This window comes from Musa acuminata, chromosome BXJ3-7 (genome assembly GCF_036884655.1).
Source record: "Musa acuminata AAA Group cultivar baxijiao chromosome BXJ3-7, Cavendish_Baxijiao_AAA, whole genome shotgun sequence".
Classification (NCBI taxonomy): Eukaryota; Viridiplantae; Streptophyta; class Magnoliopsida; order Zingiberales; family Musaceae; genus Musa; species Musa acuminata.
The window spans coordinates 15199295-15213642 of NC_088355.1; the positions used below are offsets into that span (position 1 = coordinate 15199295).

The 14348-nt window shown below is 40.0% G+C and overlaps 1 protein-coding gene across 1 annotated transcript; it reads right to left on the reverse strand.

Moving 5' to 3' along the window:
- Positions 1-400: 400 nt before the first annotated feature.
- LOC135642447 (protein P21-like) lies at positions 401-1376 on the reverse strand. The gene has a single exon (XM_065158603.1). The coding sequence runs from the start codon at positions 1359-1361 to the stop codon at positions 675-677; it is 687 nt and encodes a 228-aa protein (XP_065014675.1). The 5' UTR covers positions 1362-1376; the 3' UTR covers positions 401-674.
- Positions 1377-14348: the final 12972 nt, after the last annotated feature.

A 14348-nucleotide genomic window follows, 5' to 3' on the forward strand; every position in this document is an offset into this window, starting at 1 on the left:
CCACTCTTCAAGACAACCACAAATTTTCTTGGGTGGTGAAATATGTCATGGAACAAATGGAAGTGTTCAGATCCTGCTTCAATCTAATTAATTTCCTGTTACGTATGACAGGAATTTTCTTTCACCCAAAAACAAGCAGAACATTTGGAGAGAGTATGTTAAAGCTTAATTGGTGTTGATAAAAAATCATATCCAGATCTTTAAATGAAAAATCCATGACTTCATATTTTCTATCTGCCTAACTTGTCAAAATAGGACCTCGAGATCTCTTGGAAGTCCTGAGTTAGATGACCTGAAGTACTATAATATATTTGACTTGATGGCCACATTATTTTAGAACTGGTAATCCATCTAACACAAATTCAAATCATCGAGAGAGATCCAAAAAGACCATATGACAAGATCTAAATGTTGTGATATTATTTTTTTCTCGAGTCTGATGCCAACAAGAGATCCTATTGTCGACTTCTATAGAAACTTTCATAACATCAAATGACGTACAACATAGGGATATGAGATATATCACTTGTGCAACAAAGCACTCATCAATTCGGATGTCAATACAGACACCCTCTTATTCGTTGTTATTACTGGGTAATTGGCTTATTATTCTTTTATCTACGAGTAGATTCTTTGTACGTCCGCCGTCACCTCCTTCTCCTCCCACGTGATAATTAAGGGCAGAAGACAACCCTGTAATTAGTCCCACCGGGGCAGGTGAAGGTGCTGGTTGCGTCGTCCTTGGGGTAGCTGTAAGCATCGGGGCAGTTGTTCTTGAAGAACATGGAGTAGTTTGTCGGCCCGCAGCTGCCGGAGGTGCAGCAGTACTCATCAGTTTTGAACACGGTGCAAGGGTTGTTGCAGCCGCCCGGCGCCCTCAGATCCGCGGGGCACTGCCCGTTGATGTCGGCGGAGCACCGTATGCCCCGGCAGTCCCCCGAGGTGGGGCTGAAGTCCATGGGCACGTTGAAGCCGTCGACGAGGGAGATGTCGACGAAGTCCAAGTTCTGGAACTGGTTGAGGGCGAACTCGGCCAGCGTATTGGGCGGCGTGCCGTAGCCTTGGCACTCCAGGAGGCCGCCGCAGTCGCCTGTCTGGCAGCTACCGCTGCCGCTTCCATCGAAGGAGCAGTCGGTGCGGGCCCAGACGCGGCCGCCTGTGGTGCCGGGATTGACGTTGATGGTCCAGGTCTGGCTCGGGTCGAGCTGGCGGCCGCCTCCGGGGACGGCGGCGGCCCAGACAGTGAAGGAGCATTGGTTGACGATGTCGAAGGTAGCTGCATGGGAGACGACGAAGAGCAGGGGGAGGAGGAGGAAGGAGAGGCCGCCGAGCGATGCCATTGCTGCACCAGAGAAGGCCATTGCTGCACCGGTAGGAGGAGGGAGTATATATAGAGTGCAAGGAGAGGTAGACGAAGCTTCGAGCAGTTGGCATGGAAGTGACTACTTGACAAAGATGAAGCTTACGGTTGTATGCTGATGACATCATATGTGGAAGTCTATCTCTTGTCCGTGCCATGCATGGTGGAAGGAAGTATCGCTTAGATGCCACGACAGGAGCTAAGAACCAAATGACACAATGGACTGTGGACGTAAAAGCGTTGGCACGATACGGCCAAGGAAATAGAATAGAAAAGAGGTGCAATAGACAAAGACGAGTTGATGTGGGGTATATACTGGCGGTCAAGTCTCTTTGGCATCATTGAAGCTATCTCCACCGGTTAGGCATTTGTTTCCAAGCTGCACAGTGTTTCCACCGGTTAGGCCAAAAGTTTGTTTCCAAGCTTCACATTGACTACAGGTTCGACCTGTGTGGATGATGGGGTCGGATCACATGAGAAATAGTTGGCCAAAAGTTTGACCCTAAATTCTATACAATTCTCCTCTAGAAAGTTAGTTTGATAGACGGTAAAGTTAGCTTGAGATTAACCACGATGATGGATGTATACATGAGTATTAGGATCGAGTAATACTTTATTATTATTGTGAAAAGTAGAGCCTTCGTACGATTTTGTTATTATTATTATTGTGTTAATTAATTTATTTTATTTTATTTTTTCAAAAATAATAAATTTTACTACTTATATAAAATGTTTTATGTTTGTTGCCTTCGTACGTAATTAATTTATCAATTTACATTATAGAATATTTATATTATGATCATCAATATTAAGTATCGTTTAGCATAGAAGTTGATTGCGAGTAATCTACGAATTGGTCATTAATGGTTTATCATTTCTATGTAAACTGAGTTACATAATTGAGCCAAATAATGAAGTAGATTAAATCATGTTACACATTGAAATTGGAAAGTCAGGTTAAAAGTTCTAATTAATCTAACAATTGGCCACCCATATTGGAACCTTTTGTTGTCCTTTTTCGATTGTTAAAAGAGCATCTCTGTCTCTTTATTTATTATATTAATGTTTGGTTTCCTAAGAATAAATGGATTTTAACAATCAAACTTCTTTGAAGTTTATATGAAATTTACTGAATAATGTTTCAATCCTCGGGCTTTGAATCTCTAGTCAAAATAATTGGGTCTCCAAAGGCACCTTCATCCAGTTCTGTGTTGACTGCGTCAAAATCCTAATGGTAAGTTGTAATTAATTAGCGTTTCAAACTTCTTTTAGGGTATTTTTTTTGTGAACGGGACAGGAAAGATAGTAATGAGATGTAAAATAGGATAGCAAAAGTGGTACTATGGTGCAGGGCAGCATACACAGATCTCGAGGTATCAATGATGTAAAGAGAGTCTTTGTACTTTAAGGATCAAGTTTTGATTCTTGATTTATTCGAAAATTAATTTCATAGCTAAGCACTTTTCTTCTTTGCTCGGTGAAACGCTGCGAGCGAGGAGTTGCCTTCAGTGGTTGGCAATCCAGATGAGGCTATTGTGGATGTTCCGCTCCACTGTTCACAATCAACTTTCTCGTAACAAGGGTGCGGCGGAGGTAAGCGTGATGACGGTAGCCTCGGCTGTCAGGAACAAAGAATCCCAGAGGGTGTAAGGCACGTGCGTCTACCTCAGTTGCTAGCGTTGTCTCGGTTCCAATCGAACATTAGATCGTGTGTTTGCTAATGTCAGTTGGCTTAATCTGTCTAATCTTTCTTCTGTTAAACATCTTAGTTGGTGTTGTTTTGATCATGCTCCTTTTATGTTCTTGATTGTTTCGAGTCAACAGAATAAGAGGCATCCTTTTCGTTTCCATAACTTATGAATTGAAAACTATGGGTTCCATGAGGTCTTAAGTGCCAATTGAACTTCCCTTAACCGTCTTGCCTATTTTGATAGCAGTTTAGGAATTTGGACCAGCAAGCTATTGAGGTCGAGAGTCTTCTAATATCTAACTTTAAATTTAAAAACTCCCAATCTGACCTTACTAATGTCGAAGCCATTTATCTTTCATGTCATTCATAAAAGATTGAATTTTATTCTCAAACAAATTAATCTCAAGTGGTGGGTTTTGGCCAAAGGCCATTGGATCGATCGATGATTGTGATCGTAGCATATGGTACTATCATAATCTTTTTTTTTTTTAGAAGTAGGCAAAATCTCATCAACTCTATTAAGGTTGGTTCTAAAGTTATCGCTCAACATCCATAAATCAGGTCTCATTTTGTTGATTTTTATAGGCATTTGTGAACCACCTTGCCACTACTATTACCCCATCTAGTGCTTGCTCTACCATGCCCGATATTGATACAACTTCCCATACATCCTTGATTCGGCCTTTTGAGCATGGAGATTTGGGATTCTATTTGATCTATAGGCAATGGTAAGAGTCCTCGATCATATGGTTTCACGGTTGAAAGATTTACTTTGGGTGACGTTTAATTAATTTAATAATTTATTGGTTTTGTGTGAGGATTGAGTCTCATAGATTTCATTTCAGCTTGAATTCGTCTACCATTTTAGACTTTCTACCTATTTCCTTATCTAATTTAAATTATCATATCTTTTTCGAGTTGCTTACAAATTGCATGAAATCTCTACTGCATAATATAATTTTCAAATAATACTCAGCATTTCTCAAGGGTCGTAGTATTTAGAATGATATTCTTATTACTAAAAAAAAATTGCACACACCTTATTTAGGTCTAAGGAGGCCTCTGTCATTATTAAGGTTGGCATTGAGAAGGCTTACGATTGGCTTTCCTTGGAATACAATCATAAAGAAATTTATTTTTCTAATTAATTTATTAATTTGATGTCCGTTGAATCTCATATTTTGATAATAAAATCAATTGATGAGTTTACAATCTAATTTGTGTTTTGAGAAAAGTGATGCAGGATTAATCATGATTATGAAACAGTAAAACAATTAAAGAAAATAAATCACACAGTAGAGCTAGGATGATGCTCCTTAAATCTTTAGACCTGTTATTTGAGGAGGAGAAGGGAAGAAGAGAATAGGAGAAGGTGACCTAGAAAAACTCGAACCTATGAACCTTTGGTTCCCTTCTATTTATAGAGGTCTCTTGTCAACTTAACCCTAATGGATCCTCTAGGCCCAATATCGAGTTGGCCGTGAGTCATACCTGTCAGAACTCCTTCTGATTCAGTGAATTATTATATGATTTGACGGTTGAATTTGATCATGACTATTAGAACATAATCTTTGATTTGATTTAATTAATTTCATAACTTATCGATTTTGCATGAGGATTAGATCAAAACATTCATATATTTCATTCCAGCTTGAATTCGTCTACCATTTTAGACTTTCGACCTATTTCCTTATGTAATTTAAATTATCGTATCTTTTTATGAATCACATGAAATATCTACTGCATAATATAATTTTCAAATAATAGTAAGCACTTGTGAAGGGTCATAGTATTTAGGATGATATTATTATTGCTCATGAAGTTGCATACTCCTTATTTAGATCTAAGAAGGCTTATGTCATTATTAACATTGGCCTTGGGAAGGCTTAAGATTGGCTTTCTTTGGACTACAATCATAACTGCTCTTGATAAATTTATTTTTCTAATTAATTTATTAATTTGGTGTCGTTTGAATCTCATATTTTGATGATGAAATTAATTGATGAGTTTATAATCTAATCCATGTTTTGAGAAAAGTGACACAGAACTAATCATAATCATGAAAAGATAAAACAATTGAAGCAAAAAAAATCAGACGTTGGGTTAGAGTCAGAAAATGAGCATCGGGTTGGAAGAATCGGATGTTGTGCCAAGATCGGATATTGCGGGAGTCAACATTCCGATGGATCGAGCGATACGCCGAAGGTTCGGATGATGTGCCGGAAGTTCACCGAAAGTTCGTCGGAAGTTCAGATGAACAAATGATATGTCGGACAACTAAGATTTCATGAATTATAATTATTTGTCTTAATTATCATAGTTAGGTCTTTATTGTTAGGATCAAGAACATCACTAAGAGGGGGGGGGCGGGGGGGTTAATTAGTACAGCGGATAAAAATGACAAATTTAATCACTTTCGAAAAACTTCATACAATGAAACTCTTAGTGTGATGAAAATCATATTGTGATGAAAATCGTATTAAAATGTCATTTGACTTGAATAAGTTTGTAAGTGAGTAGAGAAGTGGGGATTGGACAGTTTACAATAAATTAAAGTGGAGGGGATTGGACAATTTACAATAAATTAAAGTGGAGGGGATTGGATAGTTTACAATAAATTAAAGTGGAATGTAGCAAAAGTAAAGTACGCACCAAGAAAAGAACACGCCAATTTTATAGTGGTTCGGTCGTTTGACATACGTCCACTCCCAATTTCTCCTCTGTCGAGGTCACAAGCATCCACTAATGTCCTTCTTTCAATAGGCGAAGACCAACCACCTCTTTATAGCGCTTTCTCCTTTTCATGAGTTTAGAGACAACCCTTACAAGCCTCACACCTCTTTTTGGATGATAGTAAAAATAAAGAGAGAGAGAGGAGGAAGCTTTTTGCACTTTTACAACACTTTTACACCTCAACACTTGAAGATTTTTTTCACACTTTGATTGCCTTTCATGCAGAAAATGGTAAGGTATTTAAAAGCTCCAATGGCTTTAAAATTGGAGCCAAAAAGTGTCTTATCCCGGGGATTCCAAGGTACTAGTGGTACTTGTTGAATCTCGTATTTTGATGATGAAACTACTTGATATATGTTTATGATTTAATCTGCAGGTTGAGTGACGCAGGATGCTTCGATCAGGATGAGACAATTAAAACAGGAAAATCATGTTGTGTCGAAGGAACATGTCAGAAGATTGGACGTCGGGCCGGTGGATCGGTCGACGTATCGACAGAAGGCTTCGGGCCGTGGAATCGGGCATCGGGCCAAGAAGAGCGGGTATTGTGCCAAGGATATCAGAGTTGCGGAGTCAACTGGCCGATTGGGTAATAGGCTGTAGGAGAGGACGATGCGCCGAAGAATCGGACGAAGCGTCGAGGGACCAACGACATGCCGGACAACTTAGTTAATTGCTTAGGATTAATTGTCTCGATCGAAGTTTTGTTTCAATTGTGTAGGATTAACTATGATAACGATGAAGACATAAAGCGAAACAAAGTGTCGGAGTCAAGCGTGAAGGATTTGTTGCGAGTTCGAGAGTTCGACGGAAGTCCGAAGGTTCGTCGGGAATGCTACCGGAACTAGCCGAGAATGAGTTGGGAGCTTGCATAAGGGTTTTTTGGAAGCTCGCCAGAAGGTTCGTTGGAAGTTCGCGGAGCTCGCCGAGAAAGATCGGAGCTTGCCGAAGAAGCTCGTTGGAACTCGCTCAGATCAAATCGTGAAGTCTAGGAGCTTGCCGAGAGTCTGCAGAATGGTTTCCGAGAGTTCATCGGAAGACCGCCGGAAGTTTGCCGGAAGCTCGCCATAAGAAGTCTTGACTTACGGACTTTGTAATAGCTTAGAAAATGTCTTTAAATTCATAGTTAGCATGTTAATTAGGGTTAGGATTAGGTGTTAATCCTATAACTCAAGTAGGGGCCAATTAGGCCCAAGTTCGGACTGGTTTGGACCAAGTTTGGAGCCAAACTAAGTGAGCTGAAATAGTGAAAGAGGTGGCACCGCCAGGGTTGGAGGTGGCACCGCCCAGGAGAGGATCTCCCAGTGAAGCTGGGCGGTGCAACCGCCCCAGGCAGGAGGTGGCACCGCTTGGGCTCAGTCTCCGAGCGAGACTGGGCGGTGCAACCTCCCCTGACAGAGGTAGCACCGCTTGAGCTCGGTCTTCGAGCTCTGGCAGGAGAGGTGCAATCGCCTCAGTCAGGAGGTGGCACCGCCTGGGGCTCAGTCACCGAGCCAGACTCAGGCGGTACAACCGCCCATGACAGAGAGGTGCAACCGCTTGGGCTCAGTCTCCGAGCTCTGCCAGGCGGTGCAACCGCTCCAGTCAGAGGTGCAACCGCCTAATCCCGGAATTCTGGGATTTGATCGTTTTGAGCTCCAAATTTGAACTGGGTTGAGGCCTATAGATACCTTATCCATTTAGCACAGAAAGCACACAGATAGACACCGAAATCTTGATCTTTTCTGTGATTCTTAGGTTCTCCTCCCTCTGTTCTTCAAGTTTTGAGTTGTAAAGAGAGGAGAGAAAGGTTCTGTAAGGGTTGTCTCCTGAGCCCGTCAAAAGGAGTGAAACTGTAAAAGGGCAGTTGGCCTTCGCCTAGTGAAGGAAGGCCTCTAGTTGACGTCGGTGACCTCGTCGGTGGAGGAAGCCAAAAGTGGAGTAGGTCAAGACTGACCGAACCACTCTAAATCTCTGGTTTGCTTTTACTTTGAGCACTTTATCATTACTACAAACCTCCTACATAGCTATTGCCCTCTGCGCTTTTACGAACGAGTCTCTAAGTTTTGATCTTTCCGAATCTGCATTCAGACGTAAATCGGTGTTTTCGTACGATCTTTACATTGCAGTTTACGCTTACTTTCTGATTCGATTTATAACTGCAAACTATCTTCTGTGCTTTTACAAACAAGTTTCTAAGTTCAAATATTTCCGAATCTGCGTTTAGACGTAAATCGACGTCTTACGTACGATCATTACATTACAGTTTACGTTTACGTTTTGATTCCATTTATAACTGCAAACTGCTTTCTGCGCATACATAAAATGCTTTTCAAAGTTCATAATATGCTTTTTGACGTAAACTACGTTTAGACGTAAAACTGCGTTTAGACGCAAAACTGCGTTTAGACGCAAAACTACGTTTAGACGTAAAACTACGTTTAGACGTAAAACTGCGTTTAGACGTAAAACTACGTTTAGACGTAAACTGCTCAAACTACGTTTAGACGTAAAACTGAGTTTAGACGTAAAACTGCATTTAGACGCAAACTGCGTTTAGACGTAAACTGAGTTTAGACGTAAAACTGCGTTTAGACGCAAGCTGCGTTTAGACGCAAGCTGCGTTTAGACGCAAACTGCGTTTAGACGTAAACTGAGTTTAGACATAAACTGAGTTTAGATGCAAACTGCGTTTAGACACAAACTGCGTTTAGACGTAAACTGCACTTAATCTTAAGTTATCTTAGAATCGACTTTTACATCGAAATCGCTTTTATTGAACAAACGCAGCTTTCATTTTTAATCGCTGAAAGATTTCCGCTCACTAATTCACACCCCCCTCTTAGTGCTCTCGATCCTAACAATTGGTATCAGAGCCCGGTCTTTCTCATTTCGGATTTACACCCGAGAGAAATGGCTCTTCATGGCTTTCAAGAGGGCTTTTCGGTCTTTCGTCCACTGTTGTTTAATGGATTGGACTACACTTATTGGAAAACTCGAATGAGAGTTTTCTTGATTTCTACGAATTTAGATTTATGGAGTATCATTGAAAACAGTTTTCAACTTCCCTCCAAACCGATGAACGAATGGTCGGATTTGGAGAAGAAGTATTTTTCTTTAAACGCAAAGGCTATGAATGCCTTATTTTGCGCTTTGGACAAAAATGAGTTCAATCGGATTTCTACGTGTGAAACGACTTTTGACATTTGGCGAATTCTTGAAATCACGCACGAGGGAACTAGTAGAGTCAAAAACTCGAAAGTTAACTTTTTATTGCATGATTTTGAGCTTTTTCAAATGCAACCAAGCGAGACTATAGGCGACATGTACACCCATTTCACGGATGTCGTCAATAGTTTAAGAGCTCTTGGAAAATATTTTTCGAATTTTGAACTCGTAAACAAGATTTTGCGTTCTCATCCTAAAAAGTGGGATTCAAAAGTAACTGCAATACAAGAAGCTAAAAACCTAAACAACTTACCACTTGAAGAACTAATTGGTTCGTTGATGACATATGAAATGGTGCACAATGCACATGATGAACATGTTGAACACAATCACCTTCCAAAGAACAGGAAGGATTTGGAACTCTGGACAAATGAATGCCACTTGAGCGATGACTCAAGTGATGAGGACAATGATGAACAAAACAACCTTCCAAAGAACAGGAAGGATTTGAGACAGAACATTTGAAGACCACTCGAGCATAAGCTCAAGTGATGGTGAACTTAAACTACAAATGAAACGAAAATTAAAAAGCAAAAGGAATGGTACTACTTGCTTTAAACGCAAGAAGAAGAACCAAAATTGGGATGAATCGAGCTCCTCCGAAGACGAAGAAAAAATCAACAAAAGTGAGGCGGCAAACTACGCCTCAACAGCCTACGACGTTGAGGTAATTAAAATGCCTTTGGTTTATTTTGAAATTACTGATGCTTTCATGATGTAGTTTTCTTTTTAGTTTAGAATCAATTTTCTTGAAAATTACATGTTTAAAAACAAAAATACAAAAATTATGATCATGCTAGTAATTTCGAAAATGATAATATTACATATTTCATGATAAACAAAAAAATGATTTTGATTGAAAATATGAAATCAGAGTTAAGAAGTAATAATGTGTTTCATGGTGATGTCCATTGTTATTTCTCGATTTTGAGTATATTAAATCATGTTTAATTTGAAGTTATGATTAATGAGTTTTATCAAAATCATGATCATGATTTGTTAAATTGAAATAATAGGAATGATGATTTGGAATCATATAATAATGAGTTTATATGTTTTAAAAATATATGATGATAATGATGCATGCAATGATGAAATATTCATGATAAAATAATTGTTTCGACATTCAAGACTTGAATTTTCATCAATGCTATTTACCTTTGTCATAATTTAGAAATTAAATTAAAGGGTCTTCCCTTCTTTTTGACAATGACAAAGGGGAAGCAAAACATGTTTGAAAGCTAATTTGCTAGCTCTTATAATTCAAAAAAGGGAGAAAGAAAATAATTACACTTCTCAGGAATTGCTATCTTGAACATCACCAAAAAAGTGCTATCTTACAAATCTCAAGATGCACAAATACAAACATGCAAAATTTGTAATTTTGCACATCGTTAAAATTTATGATGCTCATGCATGTTCTAAAATGTTATAAGATTCACTAGCTTGCATGATGTAGAACTTGCTATATTGAACATCACCAAGAAACGATACCTTGCAGAAGCAAAAAGTTAACTTGCACATGTAGCAAAACTTATATTTCAAGAAGCAAGAGTTGCTTTCTTGAACATCTCAAAATTACTAGCTTGCGTGTCTTAAAATTGTAAACTTGCCATCATACTACCATGATGATGAGCATGTCTTATCTTTATGATTGTATTTGAAAAACTATGGCAAAAATACGTCCTAATGATTGAATGTGTTAAAATTATTTTTCGAACCTTCTTGATTGAATGATCGAATCACTTGATTGGCATAATGATTTTACACAATTACATGTTGAAAATTATGTGCTTGAATACAAAACTTCCATGATAACAAGCATGCTTTACCTTCATGATTGTAATTGAATATCTATAGCAAAACCTTGTCCGAATGGAAGAAAGAGTCAAATTTCATTTTCGGATTCTCTTGAATCTAACATATCAAGTTCACTCTTTTCCAAACTTAACAAGCATATGTCATATCAAGTTTAGTTCATATCATTGATTTTTGACGTATGTAATTAACTAGCAAATACATCTCTCATACACACATCATGTGAAAAATATTTTTTGAGAAATGGATTTGATGAATATGGATGAAAGTGTTTTTACTTGCAAAGATTTATTTCACATACATAACAACAAGCACTTATGCTTAAAATTTGCTTATATCGTTCTCCGTTTTGTTGACGACAAAGGGGGAGAAATATATGAATTGATGCTATGAACACTGATGCTATACTTGCAACATCAAGAGATATATGAATTGATATGATTGCCATATTTGCAATGCTTGCATCATTAAGAGATATATGAATTGATGCTATGATTGCCAAACTTGCATTATGCCATGTTTGCATCATGCGTTAAGATATCAAGAACTTGTATCGTAATTTTACGTGTTGATATCTTACCATGTGATGAAATGCTACAATTGATAAACACTTGAAATGTTTGCGTTATGATATCAAAAGCATAAATCGCAATTTTTCATGTTGATATTTGATATTAGCAAACTTGCATGATGATAAAACATGATATTATGATTTTCATGCAATGAGTTGAACCAATATCACACACACTTGATTGTGGTACTTCTCCTTTTTGTTGATGACAAAGGGGGAGAAGTATGTTGATGACATGACATGTGATGCATAAGTTTATGCATATGTTCATGTTGACGTGTTGCAAGTATTCATGATGAATATTGCAATGACTTGAATTCAGTTTGAATTCAAGGTTCTACCAATATGGCATATTGATAGCGGGAGTTTGTTTAAACTCCGGGAGTTAAGTTTAACTCCGTCATCAAGTGGTTGTCATCATCAAAAAGGGGGAGATTGTTGAATCTCGTATTTTGATGATGAAACTACTTGATATATGTTTATGATTTAATCTGCGGGTTGAGTGATGTAGGATGCTTCGATCAGGATGAGACAATTAAAGCAGGAAAATCATGTTGTGCCGAAGGAACATGTCAGAAGATTGGACGTCGGGCCGGTGGATCGGTCGAAGTATCGACAGAAGGCTTCGGGCCGTGGAATCGGGCATCGGGCCAAGAAGAGCGGGTATTGTGCCAAGGATATCGGAGTTGCGGAGTCAACTGGCCGATTGGGCAATAGGCTGTAGGAGAGGACGATGCGCCGAAGAATCGGACGAAGCGTCGAGGGACCAACGACATGTCGGACAACTTGGTTAATTGCTTAGGATTAATTGTCTCGATCGAAGTTTTATTTCAATTGTGCAGGATTAACTATGATAACAATGAAGACATAAAGCGAAACAAAGTGTCGGAGTCAAGCGCGAAGGATTTGTTGCGAGTTCGAGAGTTCGACGGAAGTCCGAAGGTTCGTCGGGAATGCTACCGGAACTAGCCGAGAATGAGTTGGGAGCTTGCCGAAGGGTTTTTCGGAAGCTCGCCGGAAGGTTCGTTGGAAGTTCGCGGAGCTCGCCGAGAAAGATCGGAGCTTGCCGAAGAAGCTCGTTGGAACTCACTAAGATCAAATCGTGAAGTCTAGGAGCTTGCCGAGAGTCTGCAGAATGGTTTCCGAGAGTTCATCGGAAGACCACCGGAAGTTTGCCGGAAGCTCGCTAGAAGAAGTCTTCACTTGTGGACTTTGTAATAGCTTAGAAAATGTCTTTAAATTCATAGTTAGCATGTAATTAGGGTTAGGATTAGGTGTTAATCCTATAACCCAAGTAGGGGCCAATTAGGCCCAAGTTCGGATTGGTTTGGACCAAGTTTGGAGCCAAACCAAGTGAGCTGAAATAGTGAAAGAGGTGGCACCGCCAGGGTTGGAGGTGGCACCGCCCAGGAGAGGATCTCCCAGTGAAGCTGGGCAGTGCAACCGCCCCAGGCAGGAGGTGGCACCGCCTGGGCTCAGTCTCCGAGCGAGACTGGGCGGTGCAACCTCCCCTGACAGAGGTAGCACCGCCGGAGCTCGGTCTTCGAGCTCTGGCAGGAGAGGTGCAACCGCCTCAGTCAGGAGGTGGCACCGCCTGGGGCTCAGTCACCGAGCCAGACTCAGGCGGTGCAACTGCCCATGACAGAGAGGTGCAACCGCCTGGGCTCAGTCTCCGAGCTCTGCCATGCGGTGCAACCTCTCCAGTTAGAGGTGCAACCGCCTGATCCTGGAATTCCGGGATTTGATCGTTTTGAGCTCCAAATTTAAACTGGGTTGAGGCCTATAAATACCTCACCCATTCAGGACAGAAAGCACACAGATAAACACTGAAATCTTGATCTTTTCTGTGATTCTTAGAGCTCAAAATTGTGGTTAAGGCCTAAAGTTCTCCTCCCTCTGTTCTTCAAGTTTTGAGTTGTAAATAGAGGAGAGAAAGGTTCTGTAAGGGTTGTCTCCTGAGCCCGTCAAAAGGAGTGAAACTGTAAAAGGGCAGTTGGCCTTCGCCTATTGAAGGAAGGCCTCTAGTTGACGTCAGTGACCTCGTCGGTGGAGGAAGCCAAAAGTGGAGTAGGTCAAGACTGACCGAACCACTCTAAATCTCTGGTTTGCTTTTACTTTGAGCACTTTATCATTACTGCAAACCTCCTACATAGCTATTGCCCTCTGCGCTTTTACGAACGAGTCTTTAAGTTCTGATCTTTCCGAATCCGCATTCAGACGTAAATCGGTGTTTTCGTACGATCTTTACATTGCAGTTTACGCTTACGTTCTGATTCGATTTATAACTGCAAACTATCTTCTGTGCTTTTAGAAACAAGTTTCTAAGTTCAGATCTTTCCGAATCTGCGTTTAGACGTAAATCGACGTCTTACGTACGATCATTACATTGCAGTTTACGTTTACATTTTGATTCCATTTATAACTGCAAACTGCTTTCTACGCATACATAAAACGCTTTTCAAAGTTCAGAATCTGCTTTTAGACGTAAACTACGTTTAGACGTAAAACTGCGTTTCGACGCAAAACTGCGTTTAGACGTAAAACTACATTTAGACGTAAAACTGCGTTTAGACGTAAACTGCTCAAACTACGTTTAGACGTAAAACTAAGTTTAGACGTAAAACTGTGTTTAGACACAAACTGCATTTATACGTAAACTGAGTTTAGACGTAAAACTGCGTTTAGACTCAAACTGCTTTTAGACGCAAACTACGTTTAGACGTAAACTGAGTTTAGACGCAAACTGCGTTTAGACGCAAACTGCGTTTAGACGTAAACTGTGCTTAATCTTAAGTTATCTTAGAATCGGCTTTTACATCGAAATCGCTTTTATTGAACAAACGCAGCTTTCGTTTTAAATCGCTGAAAGATTTCCGCTGCACTAAGTCAACCCCCCCCTCTTAGTGCTCTCGATCCTAACAGTACCATCGCCTGCAGCTCTGACACTGGGCGGTATTGTCCTGTCTGAT

Coding starts and splice junctions, on each gene's coding strand:
- LOC135642447 (XM_065158603.1), bottom strand. CDS start 1,361: ATGGCCTTCTCTGGTGCAGCAATGGCATCGCTCGGCGGCCTCTCCTTC.